The sequence below is a fragment of the Peromyscus californicus genome, unplaced genomic scaffold, assembly GCF_007827085.1.
Source record: "Peromyscus californicus insignis strain IS unplaced genomic scaffold, ASM782708v3 Scaffold_6__1_contigs__length_162567912, whole genome shotgun sequence".
Taxonomy (NCBI): Eukaryota; Metazoa; Chordata; class Mammalia; order Rodentia; family Cricetidae; genus Peromyscus; species Peromyscus californicus.
The window spans coordinates 87,064,339-87,078,172 of NW_026294584.1; the positions used below are offsets into that span (position 1 = coordinate 87,064,339).

General features: G+C 48.8%; 1 protein-coding gene across 2 annotated transcripts in view; it reads left to right on the forward strand.

Moving 5' to 3' along the window:
* The window catches only part of Reep1 (receptor accessory protein 1), a 107,418-nt gene extending 97,852 nt beyond the window's left edge, over window positions 1–9,566 (forward strand). The window contains exons 8-9 of one of the 2 annotated variants that reach the window (XM_052720397.1): window positions 4,131–4,282; window positions 6,690–9,566. In XM_052720397.1, the coding sequence (XP_052576357.1) occupies window positions 4,131–4,282; window positions 6,690–6,761 (224 nt within the window). In that variant the 3' untranslated portion in view covers window positions 6,762–9,566. The remainder of the gene's footprint in view (window positions 1–4,130; window positions 4,283–6,689) is intronic. The other variant, XM_052720396.1, reaches the window with a different exon arrangement.
* The last annotated feature ends 4,268 nt before the right edge of the window (window positions 9,567–13,834 follow it).

Sequence of the window (13,834 nt, forward strand, 5' to 3'; positions counted from 1 at the left end):
TCCAGTACTCTGGAACTTTCTCCCTGCCCCCTAGAGCTCCTTGCCAGGGCTCATCCCATGATTCCTCCACAGTGCATCCCTCTGTGTCCTTAGGGACAACTCTCCACTCTCTGGGCCCCATTCTCCCTTCTGTAAGGTGGGGGGGATGGGCTGAATGCTTCTCTGGTCCCCCCAGCTCTCTGAAGTGAAGGGCACTCTGCTGGGAAGTGCTGGCCAATGGTGCTGGGATGTGTCTGTCGGACACCTGGGACTGGAAGCTGACCCTCAAGCTTCAACACCTTTTGAGAAGACTCCAAATGGGTCTTGGGTGCTTTCCTTCTGATCCCCTGAAATCATGTCACATGGGATGGCGTTCAGTCCAGAGCATGGGAAAGTTCTAGGCATCCTTAGACACTTAGGACACTGAACTTTCTAAAGGGTTTGCAAATCCAGCTCTTAATTCAGGAAGTGGAGAAAGGAAAGGTGGGCATTTGGGAGGTTGGTAGTCAGCTCAGAGGGCAGTGACAGCCATGGCATTGGAGCTCACGGGCCCAGCAAACAGCAGATGTTAGACAGAGCCTATTCTAAACTGCCTCCCAGTCACTAGAACATTCTCTCCCTACCTCTGCTTCATTCTGCCAGTCAGTCAGTTCCCTGCTGTTTTCTGCATATTTCTGTCTTTGTAGATGCTTCTGTTATTACCCCTGTCCACCACCTCCCTTCCTCTTTCTCTCTTCCTCCCTGAGCTGCCTGTCATTAGTCAGAAAGGTGTATCAGGCCTCCTTTTTAAATCAAGTATGCGGGGCATAAATTTAAGTATGTGTGCATTTCATCCCAAAGTCTCTTCTCTAACAGAATGTTCTTTCCTCTCTCCTCGGTGACTGCTGGGGACCTGGATGTAAGTGTTCAGACAGGCATGTCCTTCCAACACATTTGCGGCCTTGCCTCACTAATGTGTGTCGTGTGGGATGTATGCTAACCTGAGTGTTGTGCTGCACTGTGGGTGGGTGGCTCAGGGCTTGGGACTGGCAGATCTGTTCAGGTCTTTAAAGGGCTTAGACTTCCCAGCCCCTCCTCTCCATGCTCCAGTGCTGAGCCCGGCACTAATACATGCATGTCCCCTGTTGTGGAAGGCCACAGGGGCTCCCTGTCCTTAAGTAGAAACCACCAACCTTGACCCAACCATGGCAGCTCAGTGGCCCCCAGGCACGGGCTGCCACTGCTGAAGGGTCGGCAGGAGTGTGGCATCACCCCTTATGGGAGAGCCTGTACCTGCACAAGTTCTCAGGGTCTTGGGGTGTGGTCCATTGCTAAGGCTGAGGACATCATATTGGGTCACAAGTCTATGCAAATCCATAGGCACACTCCTGAGTTTTCTGCACAGTCAATTAGTGCCACCCTTCAATGTGGCCAAATTCAGTGTGACTTATTTCTTACCTACTCTGCTGCTTATTCCAAAAAGGAAATGAATGTGAAGGAAATATCTGTGAAATGGTGGGTCAAGTAAGAAGAAAATGAAAGTTGGGGGACGTGAGAAGAAAGATAGGGTCAAGGGAAAATCCTAACCCCGGCCACCTGGTCAGGGAGCATCAAAGCCTGGCCCTCCTCACAGCTGCTGCAGAGGGAAATACAGCTAGCCAGCGTCCACAGTGGTGGTGCTAGGAAGCGTGGCTTGTCCTTGTTTATTTCCTGTCCTGAGAGGGAGACAATATACAAACAGGGCAGGCACTAAGGACTCAGCTTAGTGGTCGGGCACCTGCCTGGCATGTGCAGAGCCCTGGATTTGATTTCCAGCGCTCTAAATAACTACCAACAACAAACACGGTGACAGACGTACAGGGACCGTCCTAGCAGTTGGGGCTGGTTTTCAGGCAGGGTTCTGTGTCGCTTCCATGTGAAGCTGTTTCTGTCCCCCAGCAGCCCACACTGGCCTCCGTTGCTCCCAGCTTCTGCCCAGATCAGGTCTGGCTTCTACTCCTGCCTGTGTATCTGGAATGTCCTCCACTCCTAGGAGTCACAGGATCGCTTCTTTTCAAGGTTGCCATGGAGAACACGTGCAAAGCCCCGTTAACAGTTTCAGTACTGAGATGGGCATTCGGGTTTTTGGTTTTTTGTTTTGTTTTTTTTTTGCTTTCTGCCTGAGACAGGGACCCCACACTGTAACTCAGACTGGCCTGGAACTCACTGTGTGGCCTAGGCTGGCTAACCCATAGCAATTGTTAGGATCACCAGCATCCATGCCCAGCTTACGAGGTGCTTATTGTTATTGTGGTTAATGTGTGGTTTGGATGCTCAGCCTCAGTGCATTCTGGTGGGTGGACTGAGTAATTAGGTACCCAAGGATCCTGCTGCGTCTCTGGGTTATCTTCTGATGCCCATGACGACTGGTACAGGAAAAGTCCTGGAAACAGGGTTTAAGGGGAGCAGCACACACCTGTTCAGAGGCCTAACCTCAGCCAGTACTCAACCCCATCCTCAGGATGCAGTTTTTTGCTGGGTGGGGCTGGCCAGGATGCTTCTGCATGTCTACTTTGGCCTAGGAACTTTGGGTCCTGGGTAGGCCTGGCCCTCATTCTTCCCCCCAGGAAGGAGGAATCTGTGTCTGGAGGAATGTCCTGGTTAGCGAGTGTCATGCTCCAGTGCAGAGGAGAGCTGAGTTCTCTGAGATGGCAACAGGCTTCCATTTAGCTTATTGGCGTGGCAGTACTGACTGAATGCCACAGATTCTCAGACAGTGTGAGGGATGAGCAGCCACAACCCCACAACCTCAGGGAGCTTTCTGCTGAGCTGAGACAGTGTGGCTGACAGAGAACCAGAGCATGTGGCAAGGGCTGCAGGGTACAGACCATAAGCATTACTGGGGGCCCAGAGCAGTGAGGCTCTGGAGGGCCAGAGTGTTCAGGAAGTGTCATGGAGTTACTGTCCTCAAGTTCAACAAGCTGATTTAGGCGGTGGAGGGATCAGGAAACAACTGAACTTGGAGTCAGCAGAGCAAGAGAAGCACAGAGTGAAGGAAAGGCCAATTTATGATGTCAGGCGGACAAGGCACAGCCTGAGCAGCTGGCTCCCACCCACTGCTCCGCTCTGCAAGGCCTGCGGAAGGCAGCCGTGTTCTCGTGCTGCCCTCTGCTGGCTGCCGTGGAGCACAGCGGTGGCAACCGGAAAAGCTCTTAGTTGCTGGCTTTAGTTTAGTTCATACTGGCTGCTGTTACAGACTCACCAGCCCTCTGCTGACAGATGGAGCCAGTTCTGTGGCTGAATATGATTTTAGGAGCAGAAGCAGAGTATCCGAGAAAGAGCTCAGGTTTCCGTCTGCAGGCGTCAGCGTGGTGGAGCCAGATGAGCTGTGGGCCTTCTAGCGCTGCCTTCTGTGACGCTGGGTGATGACAACATACAAAGGATAGAAAGCCATGTCTGTGGATGCCAGATAGACTGGGTGTGGGAGAGAATAATTTACATACTAACTAAGCGAGGACATCCTGGCTCAGTAACATGGCTGCATTCAGTGGGCCAAGTGAATTCTGGAGCTTTGCCTATAGTCCATTCAAGTTAGACTGAAATAGGGATCTTGCTGTCATGTGGGGTGGGGTGGGGGATACATTCAGATTTTGCATCTAAATGAGGGCCCTCTGTTATCTAGCACCAGGTCCTTTGAAATGAAAAATCTGCACAGCTCAGCTTACAGTTACCCCTTGAGGTCTCTTGGCATTTTACATCCTGTCTCCTACAGAATGCCTAGTGCTGCATGCACTGGGGTACTGACTGCAGTGTCAACATCGCCTGTGCATACAATTTAGAGGGTCAGGCATCACTCCTCAGGAGCACAGCTCTTGTTTTCAGAGAAGTCTTCCCTGAGGTCAATTCATGGGTCTAAGCATCAGGCCATAGCAAGTCTCGGACCGTCTCCTCCCATCCCCTGGTAGCTGGTCAGTGGCTTCTGCACCTACAGTTAATGTTATACGTCTTCCAATTACAACTTCACCTTCCCTGGCCCCAATAAAAACAGTGGAACTTCTTCAGACGCGGGCCCCTGGCTGTCCTAACAGGTTTGTCGTGCTGTGTACCTAATCCTGCCCTCTCTTGTTCCTTCCCACACTGACCCCGCCCCCAAACCTGCTGTACTTTGTCTCCTCTGTTAGATGGACATTAAGTGGTTGAGGGAGATGTGAATGAGGGTGGTGTGAAGTCATGGGAGCCCCACCAGGTCCAAAGCCCACTGGCGTTTTCTGACGAGGAGGAGGAGGACCTGTTGGAGTTCATGTACAAGTATAAGGCACCGAGGAGGACGGAGTTGCCCCTGGAGGTACATGGTGTCTGGGGGTGTGGGCTGGAGTGTGTGTTTGCACTAGACACCTGGGGGTCCTGAGAATAGCCTCACTTGTGATACTCAACATTCTCTGCGTACTTAGCGGGGAAAATGACTTCCCCATCAAACAGGTAGGACAAGCCACAGGTAGCCTTTAGCTACCTGCCAAGGTGTGTGTGTGTGTGTGTGTGTGTGTGTGTGTGCGTGTGTGTGTGGAAATCAGTTCTAGTGATAGAAATCAGGCCAGGCTTGGCAGTAAGCGCCTCACCAGATGAGCCATTTCCCCAGCACCACAGTTCTTTAAAGTCACCAGAAAACAGTGTGCTTGGCACTGTGGCCAGTTGGGATGTAGCTGGGTTTGGCAGCAGGAGGACCATCCTGGCACTCATGGGCTGTGTTCTGTGGCACAGGTGGAGAGTCACTAGTTACAGGCTCTGGACAGAGCCATCTGGTTCCTTTCTGGTTCCCTATCGACTGAGCTCTCTGGCCTGAGGTCCACCGTGAGAAAGTCATGGTTCCTGTCACAAAATGAGAGGGCCCTGTGAGAATCAGATGAGATGCTCAGGAACATTCCCCTTCACAAGCATGGAGGCCTAGTTTTCTTACTCACTCTGAGATGAAAGCTACAGCCACCTCAGATGTAGGAGCTCCTTCATTCCTGTCCATTTCATATCCTCATCTATTATTTCCCCCACCCCTTCTCCAGGGCTGCGGATCAAAGCAGGGCCTCCCATATATACTGGGCAAGCGTTCTACCACTGGGCTGTCTCCAGCCAGCCAGTAGGGGTTAGTTCTAGGTACTGGACTAGTCTTATCTGGCCTAGAGCCTGGGAACCCTCGTGATGAGGAGAGTTCATTCTAACACTCTAACTGTCCCAGGGCCCAAGAGATTGTGCTTTTTTTTTTGTTTTGTTTTAAGACAGGGTCTCACCTGTAGCCCAAGCTAGCCTCAAACTCCCTCTGTAGTGGATGCTGGCCACACACTCCTGATCCTCCTGCCTCTGCCTTCAGAGTACTGTGATCACAGAGTACACCACCACACCTAGCTGTGGTTTTGTTTAAAGCTTTGCACATGGCTCCCCTGCTTACTGTAATGGTCAAGAAACAGGTGCCCCCAAAGGGAGGTTTCTGTTGCTGCTGTTCCAGTCTACACCCAGAAGTGAGTAGTGAAAACCTTTCCTACCAGTGAAGCTGTGGTCTGAGGGGTCTGGGGGGCACTGAGCCTATTCCCCACTTGGGTGCTTACCTTGCACTGAGCTAGTCAGCCACCAGGAGACAGTGGTGAAGAGGACACAGGCCTCACTTCAGTCTGGTGGGCAGTGAAGGGCGCTGTCCCACTCCCTGGGCCTGGGTACAAAGCCCTCTGCTGTGGGCATATACAAAACACCGAGGAAAAGGAGCTGGAGGTGTATATCTTGTAGGTGAAGTGCTTGTTTAGCAATGTATGAACCCTGGGTTCAATGTTCCAGTATGGGAGGGGAACAGAGAAACATTTAGCCGGGTGTGGAGCACATCTGTAATCTCAACTCACTCGGGAGGCTGAAGCAGGAAGATCACAAGTCTGATGCCAGGCTGGGCTACAAAATGATCTCATGGCCACCTTGAACGAACTACTTAGAAAGACCTATCTCAAGTGTATGAACAACACTACCCAGGCCACTGAGGCAACAGTGGCTGTGTGTGGCCAGGCAGCTCAGAGAGTCAGGGGTCTCCTAGACAAGTGACTTTTGAGCTGGTGCTCAAGGGGACTAGAATTTCCAGTCAGAAGGGACAGTGGTATGAAAGTACAGTGGAGAGAAAGTTCTCTGTCCTCACAGAGAAGCTCGAGGCTGTGGACAGTGGGTTGGGGCCAGCTCTGTGAACCCTATTCAGTGGCATCCTAGGAGAACATCTTACCTCTTCTTATTTCAGTGGTAATGCCTCCTACGGTTTATGCCTCCCCTAAGAGAAATAGTTCCTGCAGTCACCATCAGGCAGATGAGGTGGTGTTGGTCTTTGTGGTGTGGCTTGCTGGTAGTAAAAGGTTTCACACCCAGGATGAAGGCTGGAAGTTTGAAGCATACACCAGAAAACAGTTTCCAGAGGAAATACAGAAATAGCAAAGGGCTGGAGCTGTCCCTCGTTCAACTCATTTAAAACAAGGAAGACATGCCATTCTGCACAGCTCTTCCCTTTGGACTCAGGAAGGTGTGATGGCCTTCGCACGGGGGCTCAGTCTCACCTCACATGGTGCAAGGGTGGGACTCTAGTATCTGATTCCTGTTGTGGGGACCCCAGCTCTACCCACTAGTGGGGAGCTGGCCAAAGGAGAGGATGTCTCAGTATCCCTTCCCCAGATGCTGTCTCCCAAGATTCCACCTCTCAAGCCACATGGAGGATGCCCTTTCTCTGCTTTCTTTACCAGGCACCGCCTAGAACCCTTCGATCCCGCTTCAGGAAGAAAAGTACCTCATCCCCGGCCACTGAAACCACGTGAGTGAGATGAGCCAACAGCACTGGATCCACAGATGTCTCTCCTCTGCCTTAAAGAGCTAGTCACTAGTAACACGGAAGTCCGCAGGCTGGGTGTGCTTCGAGTGTGCAGCCTCACAGACATGGCCTTTACTCGCTCCCCTCTTCTGCCTTTAAGAGTTTTCTGTTCTTTCCTTTCTGTTCCTGCTGGGGAGAGGCTAAAGGGGAAAGGTGGTGGTGGAGGGTGACCTTTCCGTCTTCTGAGTTAGTAATGTCCCACAGTTGGAGTGTCATTGTGGCCATGGTGTTTCTAGATATATAAGCACTCTTACCCTGCTGCTGAGATGGACATTTGTAATTTATTTGTTGCATAGTTTTTAGTCCTGTAAATGCAAACGAAGTGATCTTTTTTTAAAAACCTTTCGTTGTTCTTGGTACTAATACATTGGACTATGATGTACATATTTACGGCTTTTAGCTTAATGTAATGAACTTGCAAGGGCTGCCAGAGGTTCTCATAAGTGACCGAGCTGCAAAAACCGGAAACGTAGACAAATACTTTGATTCTAGACAGTGTCTCCAACGTGCTTACAAAGCCAGTGCCAGTAGGGCATGCCTTCTCCTGCAGGAAGATGGCCCACGTTCTTCAAGTGGCTGTGTAGTCAGCAGAGCAGAGCCAGGAGCACAGGGTCTCAGCAACAGGAAAGAAGGTTGCTGAGTCAGGGAAGAGGAAGGAAGCGCATCTCCTTGGGTTCAAGATCAGAAACATCTGAGCCCTTCTGGGGGCATTGGAACTGCCTCAGGCAGGCAGGCAGCTCACCCTTAGCAGAACCGTTTGCGGGGGATGGAGACTCAGATGCTGGAAGAATTCCAAGTATCTCAGAATCACTTGGTCAGAGTGTTTCTCCTTCAGGGACCAGTGCCGTGGCTGATTTCTCCAGGAGGAAGAGCCTGCATCTGAGCGCCTTGTTTTAGAGAACACTATGCAAAGAGAAAAGGCTAAAACTAGGCTTTGTTTCAGATGTGTCAAAATACACAAGACCCTCACATAACCACCGGAAGGCAGGATCTGGGGAGGACTGAGGCTGAGCTCCACAGGCAGCTGTGGCTCTTGCTTCCTTCTGGCTTGTGTGGAAGATGAACGGATGGACTGACATTCATACTCACTCCATGTCTTCGTGAATGTTTTTTACAAGCCGGGACTGCACTGAGAATTTTGACAAGTGTCTGACTTAGATAGCATTGTGGTCTAGGGAGCTGTCCTCCCCTCTGAGAGCTGAGCCCAGTTGTAGGGCTGGTCCATTTGTGCTTAGAGTTGGTGTTTCCTTTCCATGTGATGCATGCAGTGGTCACAACCCAGTTACTCCTATTTGGATTGTGTTTGTTCATAGCTATGCCCTGAAGACTAGAGAAGTAGTGCTGCATACCACATAGAACTGCCAATAACTGCAGACAGGATCAATTACCAACTGCTCCGTTCCTGAGCGATGCAACCATGCATGGGGGACTGCCAGGCTACAGTAGCCGGACCTCGGCCACTTCACAAAGGGTTCTAGGTGAAGTTCATTGCTGCCAGATACACCTAATGAAATTCTACAAAAGTGATTCTGTATTTTAGAACTAACCCGAGGGAACTAACCCAAAAGCTGGTGACTGGGAGGACAAGTAGTCTGCCTGTGGCCCACACCCATCTGAACCTGTTAAGAAAAACATCTGTCCTCTTCAAGCTCACCCGACAGTTCCAGACAGGCGAAATGATACCCTGTAAAATGTAGAAACCTGTCGACTGGGTGTATCTGGGATGAAGAGAAACAGATGCAGAAAGGCCCGAGAGAAGCAGCTTTGCAGTGTCCCCCATCCCCCCAAAATAAATGGCTTTAGGAGCAGAGTTTAAGCCCTGCTGTATTTTCACCATTTACAGCGGAAGTCATAACACGTCTAGGCTATCGAGTTTGTACTCAGCTATGCCAAAACCCAGTTTGAAGCACTCCTCTCAGACATGCTGTATTACTTCTTGTTCCAGATTTAAGATATAAAGGTATATAAATTGTCTTATTGTAAATGTAAGTACTCTTCCTTCAAGTGTTGACTAGGGAGTTGTCTCCTCTCTTAAAGACACTCACGATAGAGCTGAGCGCAGCTGTCGTTTCTTGAAAAATGTGTTTACTTTCCTGACAAGCTGTGCATTTGAATGTGGACTGACATATGATGTGAATGTCCCTGTCCGTGTAGTGGTGTGGTGCTGTCCAGTGAGATAAATGAATGTTTCTAGTTTGCTGACTTAGACACGGGCTGTTTACAAAGTGCTAGCTTGAAGGTCTGCACTTGTCTCAGCTTTGAGTTACTCGCCTTGGAGCACAGGCCCCATTTCTGAAGACGTGAGATGAAGTCTCATGCTTATCAATTGGAGATTTAGTCATAATCTCTCCTGACTTTGTGTGAATAGCTTGCTCACTGTGCTGGCCTTTGATATGTATGTTCTCCACGGTGAACTGTCCATGTGTTTGTGTTAAGAGTGCTTGTCAACACAACCGTCGTGTAGCCTTGCCAGTTTTCACCTTGCACAGTATTTGAAGTGTTTGAAGTGGCGAAAGATGTGCTTCATCTTTGGACAGTGGCCACTCAGCAGCTGATGTTCTGGATCGTGACTGTGCACACTTCCTCTAGTTTATCTCTGAAGTCTCTCTAGAATGAGCTGTGATTAAATAGTATACTGGACTGTGTCTCGAAGGGATGTAAATTGCAGTATTCCAAAGGCTGAAGCTCTGCTGTTTTGTTATAATGCCTGATAAACATCTTGAATAAAGTCTTAACATTTTTCTTTAAAAAATTGTAATGTTGGACTTAGGAGGAAAGAAGAAATATTTTTTAAAAAGGTTTATTATTTTGGTGGTTTTTAAACAATTATTGACCTAGACCAGCAAGTCATTCCTCAGTGGTCCTAAGGGGGAGTACCAGGAGATGAAAAGATAAAGAAGATAAAAGCTGGGGTTGGGAGGTCATGTACAAGCTAAGTCTTATCCCAGACAAGTGTATTAAGAAGTACGGCATGTTATATGTAGTTTGCGGGGAGGTGGGTGGGTGGGGGGGACGGAGTCAGCAGAAAGTCACCATACAATGGAATGAAGTCAGCAGGAAGCTGACCAAGCAGGGTTGCACAAGGGGAACACAGGCCTATCATCATAGACCCAGGAGGAATCAGCATTGGGACCGATAGCTCCAGTCTCTTCAAGGGAAAAAGCCAAGTTCCCAGAAACCAAAACAACTCCTTCAAGGGCTTGACCCTAGCTCCAGTCCAGACCTTGCCAAGTCTACCCTTTGGCAAGGACACAGAACTAGGTTCCTTTTGTCCTTTCATCAGGGCCTCTGAGAAAGCCTTGGACTGGTCTGGCTCTCAGAAAACTGTGTGGATGTGTGTGCCTGTATAATGAATGCAGGTACCTGAGGAGGCCAGAAGAGTGCATCAGACCCCTTGGAGCTGGAATTACCGTCGTTGTAAACCACCAGATGTAGGTTCTAGAACCCAAACTTGGGTCCTCTTAGCACTCTTAACCACTGTATCATCTCAGCAACCCCAAAACACTTTTTAAAAATGTGGGTAGGGCTGGTAAGAAGTCAAAGTACTTGCCAACAAGCCTGATGACTTGAGTTTAAATCCTGGGACATGCCAGGTGGTAGTGGCACACACCTTTAATCCCAGCACTCAGGAGGCAGAGGCAGGTGGATCTCTGAGTCTGAGGCCAGCCTGGTCTACAGAGTGAGTTCCAGGACAGCCAGAGCTACACAGAGAAACCCCGTCTTGAAAAACAAACAAACAAACAAACAAAACAACAACAAACCCTGGGACCCCATGGTGGAAGGAGAGAAGACACTCCTGCAAGTTGTCCTCTGACCTCCACTCGCACGCTGTGGCACACATCTCCCCACCCCACCCCCAAAGTAAGTGAAATGTAATCTAACCTTATTTCAGTGTGGGAGGGGGTCTAGGGATGTAGCTCAGTTGGAGAGTGCCCAACTAATGCCCAAAGCTCTGGGTCCAATCCCCAGCACCATATAAACCAGCTATGGTGGGGCACACTGGTGATCCTAGCACTCAAGAGGCAGAAGCAGGAAGATCAGAAGTTCAAGGGAATTCTCAGCTATATAGAGATTGAGGCTGGCCTGGAACATAATGAGACCCTGTCTCAAAAATATAAAACAAATATAAAAATTATAAATAATAAATTAGTTAAAAACAAGGGTTAGAAAATGAGTGCTTAACTTCTCCCTAGCCTGGAAACTTGCCCAGGAAGACTAGGAGGAAACATGTCACTGATATATGTTTCACAAACCCAGCTCATCACACAATGTTAACCTTAAGGCGTCACTGTTCTATTTCTTTAAAGATCAGTGGAAACTGGGTCCCTGTGAAAATGAGTAGTTCACTGGTAGGCAGTTTTACTTTTGCGAGCAGACCTCTGGGTAGCCGTTTCCTTCTGGAGTGTTTCTTCACCTGCAGACAGGAGTACCTGTGCAGGTTAGAACAGGCTTGCGCATGTGCAGAGCCACTGTGGATGGTAAAGATGCCCTTAACACTCTGCATCCCTTGCCTTTAAATCATGAGCATCAGGCACTGGGGCCTTAGCTGTCACACAGTGCTTGTACAGAAGGCCTGAGGCACTGGGTTCCGTATCAAGCACCACAGAAACAGGATTGACAGGACATTCCTATCATCCGTCCCAGAACTCAGAGGTAGAGACAGGAGGATCAAAGGTTCAAGGTCATCCTCAGTTACACATGAATTTGAAGCCAGCCCTGGCTAAGCAAGACTATCTCAAAAACCAACCAACAATCAGACAGCAGGCTCTCCAGCTTCCCTGGGAAGTCACATGTCAGGGACAAGGATAGAATCTCTAGTTAGTGGAAAAGTACAGACCCCCATAAGACAGGGAACTAGATCATCTTATGTTGGCCCTTAGATTTATTACTAAGAAGGGGGAGATGTCAGGGACAAGGATAGAATCTCTAGTTAGTGGAAAAGTACAGACCCCCATAAGACAGGGAACTAGATAATCTTACAGTCAGGTTGCCTAGCAACAGGACATTGAGGCAGAGCCCCTGACCCTTTCACCCTGTAAACATCCTATACAAACATCCTGATAGCTTGCCCCACCTTATGCAGATGACAGCTTCTTGCTCCCCCCACCCTGCAGGAACTATATAAACCCTCTTGGAGAAAAATAAAGTTGCACCTTGATCAGAATCTAGACTTGGTGTGTTTCCTTGTATCTCCTGTCTCTACCACTCCGTCCTTAGGGTGGTCGAGAACCCGTTGAAGCCCTGCAGGCGGGGCAGTCACAGAGGACCTTCAGACATCAGAGTCAATCACAGTTCTGTTTTGTTTTTATAGTACAGACTGGAAAATAAAGAGTAGATTCAGAGGACGGACAACAGAGAGATGGGGAGGAAGGCTAAAAATCCACTCATTGATTTGTTCATTTACAGAGCCTGGGCCGTACAGCAACAGTTGACGGGCAGAAGGCGCAGCCACACACCTTCAGGACTGAACTGGAGGATTAGAAGTAGTTACTACTAGTGTCGGATCAGTCCCTTGTTGAGTAAGACCTGACTGTCCTATCTTGTTAGAAAACCAAAGGAAGCACACAGATCCAAAGAGCAAGACAGGGTTCTAGGGTGCATAAGGTGTGTTTTAGAGTAATTATTTAAGCCTCTATAAGCTTGAGTCGCCTTCAGTTTATATCAGGGGTAAATGCTAGCTTCTTTCTAAGGCTGACATGAGGCCCAGCAGATTTTTGCAGATATACTGAACTATAGCAAATGTTTAATAAACTATATGTAAGTAAACAGTTATACTTGAACATCATTTAGGCAGACCCTAATGCAAACTGCTTTACTGTCAAACTAAAAGCCCCACAGCACCCAGCTCCTGCCACCTCAGGAGTGTGAACACAGACAGGAAGAAAAGCCCCACAGCACCCAGCTCCTGCCACCTCAGGAGTGTGAACACAGACAGGAAGAGCCACCGGAACAGAAGCCTTTGGTGTATGAGGTGTTCAAGTTGAGCATCTGGTTCCACAAATACACACACACTCGGCCGTCTGGATCCGGGTCAGTCTGCATCCCTCTCTATTTAATGGATACAAGCACTGGCTTCAGTGAATGGCCCTCAGATTCCGGCCTGACATGCCACAGAACTTCCACTGATTATCTTATTCTACTAAATGGAGGAATTTCATGTTATCACCAAAGGTTTCAAACAGTAGTTCATTCAGAATTCTATTTAATGGGAGTTTTCAACTTGGCAAGCTGCTTTGTTTGAAAATGCTTCCAGATAATTTGGCCGGGAGAGCTAAGAGTTGCTGTCTTGGACCGTAGCCATCACTTGCCACTCTTTAAGTAAATAATATGTAACTCTTGCATCATTCTTCTCATCCAAGTACTAACAGGTCCGACCCTGCTTAGCTTCTGAGAGCAGGCAAAATCATGTGTATGCAGGGTGGTGTGGCCATAGTCTCTTGCCATTTCTAAAATGAGTGATACTGTTGCCCTCTGAGCACAGCGGGCAGCCCGCCAGTCTCATCAATGACAGATATTCTTCCCTTAGTTTCCATAATACGTTTTTGGAGAATTCTAGAAAAAGTTTTTCCTTACAAATGAAAATAAGAAAAAAAGTTTATCTCAATTGGATAAATTTTTTTTTTGTGGGGGAGGGATTTTCGAGACAGGGTTTCCCTGTGTAGTTTTGGTGCCTGTCCTGGATCTTGCTCTGTAGACCAGGCTGGCCTTGAACTCACAGAGATCCGCCTGGCTCTGCCTCCCAAGTCCTGGGATTAAAGGCATGCACCACCACCACCCGGCTCAAATGGATAAACTTTTAGAAGATACAGTGCATTTGAAAAATTGGGCAGAGGGCTGGAGAGATAGTTTAGCAGTTAAGAGCACTGGCTGTTCTTGCAGAGGACCTGGGTTCAATTCCCAGCACCCACATAGTGGCTCACGACGATGTGTAATTCCAATGCCAGTGAACCCAACAATCCTCTTCTGGCCTCCAAGGACACCAGGCACCCATATGATGCACATACATATGTGCAGGCAAAA